Below are 9,698 nucleotides of genomic sequence, written 5' to 3'. Positions count from 1 at the left end.
CAGGTAGGATTTGACTGGCTTGATTTCATTTATTCTCTAAAGCCATCCCATTTGATAGGTGCTATTATTGTCCTTGACCTAGCATGAGCAAACTGATGCCCTGAGAAGTTAAGAAACTTGCCATGCTTACACATGATCAGGCCAGGACTCAAAACCTGGAGATCCAACTCTAGAGCTGGTGTTCACTGCCCCTTTTCAGAAGTTCACTTTAGAGCAGGAGGTGGTGGGAAAACAAGGAGGGTTTTTCAAGAAATGTTCATTCAGTGGCGCTGACTGTTGCAAAGCCAGGAAAGGGAAAACCCTGAAATTGACCTTGAGCTTTGCCAATTGGGAAGTGCAGGAGAACACTTGGAAATGCAGTTTCATAAGAGGTGTGGTCGAGTAGGGTACCAATCTGCAGGGATCAGAAAACTGAGAAGCGGAGTGCAACCCGAAGTACTCTGTAGACTTGTGTCTCCCTCCTGTCTTGTGTAACTGGCACTCAGTAGGCAGGACTGTGTTCCTTTTTTTTTTTTTTTTTTTTTTTTTTTTGGGTGCTGGGGTTCGAACCCAGGGCCTTGTGCTTACAAGGCAAGCACTCTACCAACTGAGCTATCTCCCCAGCCCCAGGACTGTGTTCCTTTGCAGATTCTTGCTTCTCCCTGGTGATGGGCAGCTTGCTTGACTGAGCTTTTCCTCCTAACAAGAATCCTGGTGCCCTGGATGATCAGAGGTGGTGCCCCACACAGTCTCCAGGACTAAACACCCAGGATAATCCTGCCTGGAGACAAGGAAGGAACCCTATAAACTGTGGGTGGCTCCAGCACCCAGTTTTCATCACACAGAGCAAAACATCTTAAATACTGGCAGGACAACGGGTTGAAGATGGCCTTACCTGTCATCAGTACTTCTTAATTAGAACCTACAACTTTTTAACACCCACTGAGCACACTCAAGTTTACTTTCTCTAGCATCCAGTCTAGGAAAGATCAAAACAACCATTCGCCCAGGGCAGCACTAATTGGCCAGGGTATCCGGTGGTTTTATTACTCTGTAATAAGGTTACTTATGCTCTTTAAATTCCTTAATCACCATGCACATGGAGTCTCATCTGCCTTTTACTTTATTCTATCACCAGTGGTTGTCTGAAGATCTCAGGCACTGAGCCGTATAGGAAGATATGTACATTTAGGACTTCTGAGAGCTACTGAGGCTGTTTACCTCTACGGATTTGTTATTGGACTTCTGTCTGCCTAGGCAAAAGAAATGTGGCTTTGGGAATATCTTCTTTTGGTTGGAAGGCCTCTGAGGTCCTCGCCTATGATACTGGCTCAGACGTATTTCAGTCTTACTGCAGAAAATAATCCCAGACCCTATGCCCGAAGAATCTCTTGCATTCTACTGTAGAACTACTAATGGCAGTCAGACCAAGTGGTACATGTAACCTCAGGTTCACACACCCAGCAATTTTGTAGAACAAGTCACCCATCTATTTGGAGCATGGTTCCGGGGGCAAACTGAAGCAGAGGTTGAGATTTTGACAAGTCCAGGTGCCTAGTTCAGGCAGAGCTGAGACCTACTCTGGCGTTCTGACTCCCACCGTGGTAGCTACCATTTCTGCCTCAAGGAACTGATCCTGGTGGCTGGAACTGATACTGGGAGTCGTAGGGCGGCATTCATTTCCTTGGCCATAAATCCCACGTCCACGGATAGCATCAAGTGAGAAGAGGTCAGAGTTTTCACTCCAAGCTAGAAATCCGGCCACAAACGAAATTAGCCTTCTCGCTGGAAGCCAATAACGTGAGGAACTGTCCCACACCCTTTCCAGTTCTGCCCACGACGTGCCGCAATGAAGTGACTTGCACATTTGGGTTGCGAAGGATCGGTTTTAGGTGTTTCTGTGGCCTCCTTTTCCCGCCGTTTTCCAAAATGCAATATTTAGAATGCTCCCTTAAAAAGAGCAGTCTACAAATGAAGTCGCGCTGAGGCCTCAACGAAGGGAGTACTTCCGACGCCGGCTGGAGAGCGCAAGGTGGAAGCCGAGGTTCTGCCTGCCTACGCCGCACCGGGGGCACAGGGAGAAGCAGGGAAGCCGGCGCAGCTCGCGCTCCGCCCCCGGCGCCCTCGCGCAGGGCCCGGAGCAGTGGAGAGGGCGGCCTCCCGCCGCCTAGAGGCGCCAGGCCCGGGCGTCCGCTCTGCGCGCGCCGCATCTCTATGGCGACCCCTACGGCCGAGTAAGTAGTGGAACGAGATGAGCGCGGGCGCTGACGGCGGCGGCGCTGCGGCCGCGCGGTCACGAAAGGGCAGTTCCGCGGAGGATGGCTTCGTCCCGTCGGCACTGGGTACCCGAGAGCAGTGAGTGTGGCGCGGGACAGGAGGGCGGATGGCGCCTGCCAGCCTGGGCCGGGAGTGGGAGCGTGGGGGCGTGACCGGGAGGCTGGGGGCCGCCGGCGGGTGAGGGGCTTGCAAAAGGGCTACCCGAGCCGCCCTGGGGCCGTTAGCCTGTCTTCGTCCGCGTGGAGCCCGGGGGCTCGTGGGTGCGGGACGGGCTCTGAAAGCTTTTGGGGAGACCATTTAGGGGTCTCGGGTGAGGGGGCCGGCGAGTGGGGCTGGTGGGCGAGTGAGGGACCGTGGAGGGCCTCGTGTCCTCGGACCTGAGACCTGAGACGGGCGGGCCCTTAGGCGCCGGCGCGGGGAGGGGAGGGAGACCCGAGGAGCGAGACCCGGGGAACGAGCTAGGTGGCTGGGGGCGTCTTGCTGAAACGCGTGGAGGCCCGGCGCGGTGGCCACGCCTGGATCCCTTTGCCTCGGGAGGCTTAGGCAGGAGCACTGCAGGTTGGAGGCCAGCCTAGGGAGACCCTTCCTTAAAATAAAAAAGTCTGTGGCTGTGGCTCAGTGGTAAATCTACCCTGGATTCCATCCCCAGTACTGCAAAATACAAAACAGATGTGTAGTAGTTGTTTAGTGAATTATTAGATGAATGAAAAATGTGGAGAAAAGTTAGAAGGAGAAATAACTTGGAGGGGTAAGAAGGAGCAGGGATTCTAACGATGAATAGGAAAATGTTTTCTTAAAATGACTAAGAGAATATTTAAGTGGAGAATTAATTTTCACGGGGAGAGGTGAAAATATCAGAGGGAAGATACTGATTTAGAACTTTAATCTTAATTTAACCTTTAAGCAGATTTTATCTGTTGTGTTTGTGAGCAACTGCTGTACTGGTAGAAAATCCTGTCTCCACATTGAAAACCAAATGTGCAGAAATGACCTTGTGCCTGTACTGTCAATTTTGGACTTGGGTCTGGGACTTAAGAGATACCTGGGCAGTTGTCTCTATATTTTTTTAAGCTAAAGTTAATATAGCATTTATTTTGCATCGAATATTTTAAGTATTTTACATGTATAAACTTACTTTGCTGGCCCACACTTATCATTCTTTTAACCCAAGTATATTATGAAATTGAATTATGTGCACTCATTGATAACACTAATAATGTTTTAAATCTGATGTAAGTAACACTGTGTTGTATTGGATACATATTTGCTTCACAGTACAGTTTAATTCTAGAATCTTGCTTTGCATTTTATTGTTTATATAGTTGGGATGCTGTCTATGAGAGAGAACTACAAACTTTCCAAGAATATGGAGATACAGGAGAAATCTGGTGAGTTAGGAAAAAAAATCAATTATGATCCAGAATATTGTATATATATATATGTTGTGTACACTTATATGGAAGAAATCAAGCCTAAAAATCTTGGGAATCTTGGATTGAGTCTGGATTAAGTGGGTAGGTTTAAAGTATCTCTTTCCTCTTTTAATGACCCAGTTTTAAATTGGTTATAGTATTATAGTAAATTATTTTCATTCTGTAGTTATTATTTTGCAATATGCAATAAAATTTTAAGCCATGAACATGTACTGATGTCTTAGCAGTCATGGGATATTTTCAAGTGTTAATGCTATTGAAATATTAATAAATAATGTACTGACCTTATCTATTCTGTTGAGTTTTTGGAGATGTTTTCTCCTAAATAACAGTAGAGACAAAGCTTAGGCAGTTACAAATACCACTACTCACTTTCAAAAAAGACTTATTTGGATATAGGATATAAATAGTTTAAATAGAATATAGTTGTAACTTTTGCTTTGTATCTGTTATTTGTAACTGATTCTGTTTCTAACAGGTTTGGGGAAGAGAGTATGAATCGATTAATAAAATGGATGCAGAAACACAAGATTCCATTGGATGCTTCAGTGCTTGATATTGGAACTGGAAATGGTGTTTTCCTGGTTGAACTTGTTGGTACTTTTAGTGTTCATGTATTTAAACCAAGTTTTAAGTGAAATTCTTAAGTTGTAAAATTGAGGATATTAATCATCTATAAATATAATGAAGCAGTCATACCATCTACTCTGAGAAGTCACATGGTATGAAGGGATACTGCATGGATTGTAAGGAAGCACTGTAAAGGAGTAATGCCAGTCAGAATCCCAAATGCCATGATCCCAAATGTTGTAATCCCCAGAGATCAAAACCTGTAAAGTCTAAAATCCTGAGAATCACAATCTTGAAAGATTAAATTCCAAGTTTTTAGATCCTGAAAGCCAAAATCCTGAAAAATGGCAAGTTCTGTTTTTTTTTTTTTTCTTTATTTTTTTTATTATTGTACACAAATGGGATACGTGTCATTTCTCTATTTGTACATGGCGTAAAGGCATACCATTTGTGTAATCATAAATTTACATAGGGTAATGTTTGATTCATTCTGTTATTTTTTTCCCTTCCCCCCCACCCCTCCCACCCCCTTTTTTTTTTTTTAAAAGAGACTATATAAGAGGGATAGAAAGTTGAATTCTGGGGAAGGGATTAGTATGTTTTCAGTTGTGCGTATGATAGTTGCATTGTGCTAGGTGGAATGAATACTGAGAAACTTAGTTAAGCATTATTTTTGGTGTGTGTGAGATTTTTTTTCCAGAGGAGGTTAATATCTGAGTCTTAACTGAATCTGAGTTGGTGGGGAAGGTGTGGGTGAGCACAATTCAGTAGACTGGGAACCTTGAGAGAACAAACAAAGCTGAAAGCTGTTTTAAATATGAGAACTCCTGACCTTTGGACTCCAGAACTTAGATCAGTGGCCTTAGGCTTTTTGGCCTTGGACTAAGAGTTAACACCATTTTCTTCCCTGGTTCTGAGACCTTGAACTTGGACTAAGCCATGCTACTGGCATTTCAGACTTTGCAGCTTGCAGACAGCCTGTCCTGGGACTTCTTAGCTACCATAATTGTGTCAGCCAATTCTCCCAATAAATCCCTTCTTTTTTTTTTTTTTTTTTTTTTTTTGGTATCTTTTGGTACCGTGGATTGAACTTGGGGGGCACTCGACCACTGAGCCACATCTGCAGCCCTATTATTTTGTATTTCAATTTAGAGACAGGTCTCACTGAGTTACTTAGTGCTTTGCTTTTGCTGAGGTGGGCTTTGAACTTGAGAACCTCCTGCCTCAGCCTCTCAAGCTGCTGAGTATACAGGTGTGTGCCACTGTACCTGACATAAATCCCTTCCTATATGTCTATATGTATATATCTTAGTCTCACTGAAGCACCCTGATTAATAGGGATTTGGTATTGGGGAAGCTAAACATTGTTGTTCTTTTGTATTCCTTACAACACATGAAGAAATCTGGGATATTGTTCCCTCACAAAAAGGCAGTGATAATTTAAGTATACTAGTCTACTTAAAGATAAAAGGTTAAAAGCTAGTTATAATTGGTTCTGTGAAAACAAAAAATTACTTAATTGCAATGACCAAGCAATAACAACTTTCAAATGGACAACATGTACTTACAAACTTTGTAGATCAAAACTACTTTCCAGCCAGGTATGGCAGCGCACACCTGCAATCCCAGCAGTCGAAGGCTGGGGCAGGAGGATTGCAAGTTCAAAGCCAGCCTCCGCAACTTAGTGAGGCTCTAAGCAACTCATGAGACCCTGTTTTTAAATGAAAAAATATAAAAAAGGACTGAGGATGTGACTCAGTGGTTAAGTGTCCCTGGGTTTGATCCCTGGTACCAAAAAAGCCCCCACAACAAAACCCCATTCTTCATAAAAGTGCAGTGAGTGTCTCAAAGATTACAGGAGTGAAAATGCAGGTGAAAAGTACAAGAATCCGCCCCGTCAGTCATTCAGCTCTGTACTGCTTCTGTCCCTCCACACAGTAGCATGTTCACTTTCAAAAAAACACCCTTTGTCAGAGAATGCAAAGACTTTGACATACTCAGGGACATTCTGAATCAAAGATAGGTTCCTCCAGTGTCACAAAACACATTAAATGGTGAATTCTTCTTGCAAAGGGATTTGACTGTTGAAGAAGATACTTATTATGTTTAATGTAGAAAAATGAGTATATGCCTCACCTTGGCTAATGGATAGTAGTGCTTTCTAGGACTTTCAAAAATACCCCACTTAAATTTTATTTTATCACTTACATAAAGTTCATGTCCCTGTTGGATCTAAAAATTCAAGAACTTATTTACTCCTTTCTGTATTAATGACTAGAAAATGTGAAGCTTTTTGGGGGGGCAGGGGGATACCAGTTATTGAACTCAGGGGCACTCAATCACTGAGCCACATTCCCAGCCCTATTTTGTATTTTATTTAGAGACAGGGTCTCACTGAGTTGCTTAGCACTTCACTTTTGCAGAGGCTGTCTTTGAACATGAAATCCTCCTGCCTCAGCCTCCCTAATCACTGGGATTACAGATGTCTACCACCATGCTCAGTTAACGTGAAGCATTTTTAAAGGTTTATTTGAAGATTTGGTGGACTTTGAAGAAGAAAGTGAGTTTCAGTTAAGTTCTCATACCATAATGACAGATTTGGATTTAGATGTGATCAAGAGTTCAAAAAATGAATGTTAAGGTGTTACCAACAATTGTGTTTTCCATTCAACCCAGGGCATGTGACAGAAAAGTCAGGTGAATGTGTTATCCATGGATGTGATCCAGCAAGGATTAAAAAATTTAAAGATATGTCATTTGTCTGCATTGGCATTCCTTTCAGCTGATGAAATTCCAGGAGCTTTTCGTGAATTTAAAGCCATATTTACTTGAAGAGGCCAGTGAAGTCACTGACTGATTTTCAATGATTATGTGCTTGGTAGGATAAGATAGGCAATGATGGCCAGACACAGTGGCACACACCTTTAATCCCAGTGGCTTGGGAAGCTGAGTCAGGATGCAAGTTTGAGGCAAGCCTCCACAGCTTAGTGAGACCTTGTCTCAAAATAGAACTAATAAAGGGTTGGGGATGTAGCTCAGTAGTAGAACACAATTGGGTTCAGTCCCTTGTACCTCAAAAAACAAACAAACAAAAACCCCAAAACAAAAAACAGTTTTGTTTTTTTTTAAAGTGTTGTTTCTGCCAAACTTGTTCTCTGTATATTGAGTGAGTGCAGAAGGGATTTCTGTGTAATCAAAATAACATAGCATGGTGCAGAAAATGGCAGATTTTCATAGGGAATGCTTATGTTGCTCTATATTGAATCATAGAAGAATTTCAAAATGAGCAGTACGACAGAAAAGGAATGTGAATGTATTCTCCAAGGATAGCCATACTTAAAAAAAACAGCTATTTATCTCAGTGTAAGACTTCAAGATACAATTAATGATCAAAGTTGATCAGCACTTATGGACTACCTTTGTGCAGTTGCCTGTAATCTATTCTCGTAATACGTTTTCTTATATTGAATTTTCAGATTTTTTTTCCCTCTGCTTTTGTCAACAGTTTTTATAATTTGTTATGCTTTGTGTTTTATAGTCACATCATTTTCAATACTAGAGGTATAAATTATGTAAAGACTTTGAGAATACTAATTTGTTTTATGCAATTTTTTATAAATTCTGGAAACATGCATTATCACAATGTTGACTTAGTGTGTAAGTTTTGTAGTTGTATATGAAAATATTGAAAATTCCTCTAAATGAAGAGATGTCTTTTTTGTACATCTACATTTGTGAAAGTTAAAATTTCTCCATTTCTACTCTTTTTTTTTTTTTTTTTTTTTTTTTTTTTTGCGGTGCTGGGGATTGAACCCAGGGCCTTGTGCTTGCAAGGTGAGCACGCTACCGACTGAGCTATCTCCCCAGCCCTCCATTTCTACTCTTGAAGCAAGTGCATGTGTGATGCTAACCCACTGTGGGTTTTGATGTCACCTAAAAAGAAACAGGTTGTCTTTTGCAGTATTTCAGATGACCACAATTATAAAACTGGGTGTACACATTGTGTTTATATATTTCACTTTTTGACCTTTTTTTTTGGCACCAGGGATTGAACTCAGGGGCACTCAACCATTGAGCCACATCCCCAACCTTTTTTGTATTTTATTTATAGACAGGGTTTATACTTAGAGCCTTGCTAAGTTGCTGAGGCTGGCTTTGAACTTGGAACCCCCTTGCCTCAGCCTCCCAAGCTTCTGGGGTTACAGGCATGCACCACTGTGCCTGGCTATTCTATTTTTGTTTGTTTTGTTTTGTTTCGTTTTGTTTCCCAGTACTGGGAATTGAACCCAGTACTACCATTGAGTACTACATTGAACCCATTGTTCTACCATTGAGTTACATCCCCTGTCCTTTTTATGTTTCGAAACAGGGTTATGGAGGATGGCCTTAGCCTCTTCAGTAGTTGGGATTATAGGTGTGTACCATTATAACTAGTTTGATATCGTTCTTTACAAATATATGTCTGGTCATAACTGTTACACTTTTGCATCTATTAGTGTATCTCAATGTTAATGCTTGCAAAACATATGTTATTGTCTTTTGTTCTATAAACCGGCCTATGAAGCATTGTCATGTTTGTGTTTCTCAAATCTCTTTTTAAAAATGTAATTTTTTTTTTTTTTTTGGTAATTAGGGGACTGAACCCAGGGGTGCTTAACCACTGAGCCATATCTCCAACCTTTTTTATTTTTCATTTTGAGACAGGGTCTGCTTAAGTTGCTTCAGTCCTTGCTAAATTGCCGAGGGTAGCTTTGGACTCATTATCCTCCTGCTTCAGCTTCCTGAGTGGCATACACACCTGCACCTGGCTTGTGAAATATCTTTCTTTTAAAGATTATATTTTTCAGATTTTATTTTCAAGATTTTGATCTTTCAGGATTTTATACTTCTGGGATTTTGATATTTTGGGATTTCAGCATTCTGGATTAAGTTGTTTGGGATTGTGTCTTTTGGGATTTATCCCAATGCCTAAATGAGAAACCTGGGAATCTGAGTCATTCTTGGTTCTTGCTGTAGCCTTGACCTTGAACAAGCTACTTAATTTTTCTGGGTTTGGATTTTGGCTAAGTGATTTCTTTTGGTTACTTCTAGCCCAGAACTCTAGGAAGATGGCCGTTTGCAATCCAATAGGGCATATATACCTTACCTTAGGTGGGCCTATGGTTTGTAAAGAGCATTTTGTCCATGGAACTGAATTTTGATACAAGTTCACTACTGACTATATCATCACTATTGTGTGCCTACAGTGTGCTCATTGCTGTGGAGAAGTATAAGATGTAGACTGTTGTTAAGTATCAAGGATTTGTTGATTTTTATGTGTAGAATTAAATTACATACTATACCATTATTTCTTAATACCTCTTGTTGTTGATAAGTATATGTTGTCTTCAGTTTTTAGCAACTTAAAATAATGCTCCTGTCCACATTTTGTACCTGTGA

The 9,698-nt window shown here is 41.6% G+C and overlaps 1 protein-coding gene across 8 annotated transcripts in view; it reads left to right on the top strand.

Moving 5' to 3' along the window:
• The first annotated feature begins 2,207 nt into the window (after positions 1-2,207).
• The window catches only part of Eef1akmt2 (EEF1A lysine methyltransferase 2), a 38,570-nt gene continuing 31,079 nt past the window's right edge, over positions 2,208-9,698 (top strand). For 5 of the 8 annotated variants that reach the window (XR_007108691.1, XM_047552180.1, XM_047552179.1 and 2 more), the window contains exons 1-3: positions 2,208-2,334; positions 3,579-3,644; positions 4,168-4,282. Coding sequence is in view for 7 of the 8 variants with exons in the window: in XM_047552180.1 (XP_047408136.1) it covers positions 2,231-2,334; positions 3,579-3,644; positions 4,168-4,282 (285 nt within the window). In the remaining variant the exon portion in view is untranslated. Of the gene's footprint in view, positions 2,335-3,578; positions 3,645-4,167; positions 4,287-6,682; positions 6,820-9,698 lie in introns of those variants that run through there. The other 3 variants (XM_047552183.1, XM_047552184.1, XM_047552181.1) reach the window with 3 other exon arrangements.

This window comes from Sciurus carolinensis, chromosome 5, assembly GCF_902686445.1.
Source record: "Sciurus carolinensis chromosome 5, mSciCar1.2, whole genome shotgun sequence".
In the NCBI taxonomy this organism is placed as follows: domain Eukaryota; kingdom Metazoa; phylum Chordata; class Mammalia; order Rodentia; family Sciuridae; genus Sciurus; species Sciurus carolinensis.
Note: the sequence above shows the minus strand (reverse complement) of the source record. Positions and strands in the feature narration are given on the sequence as shown.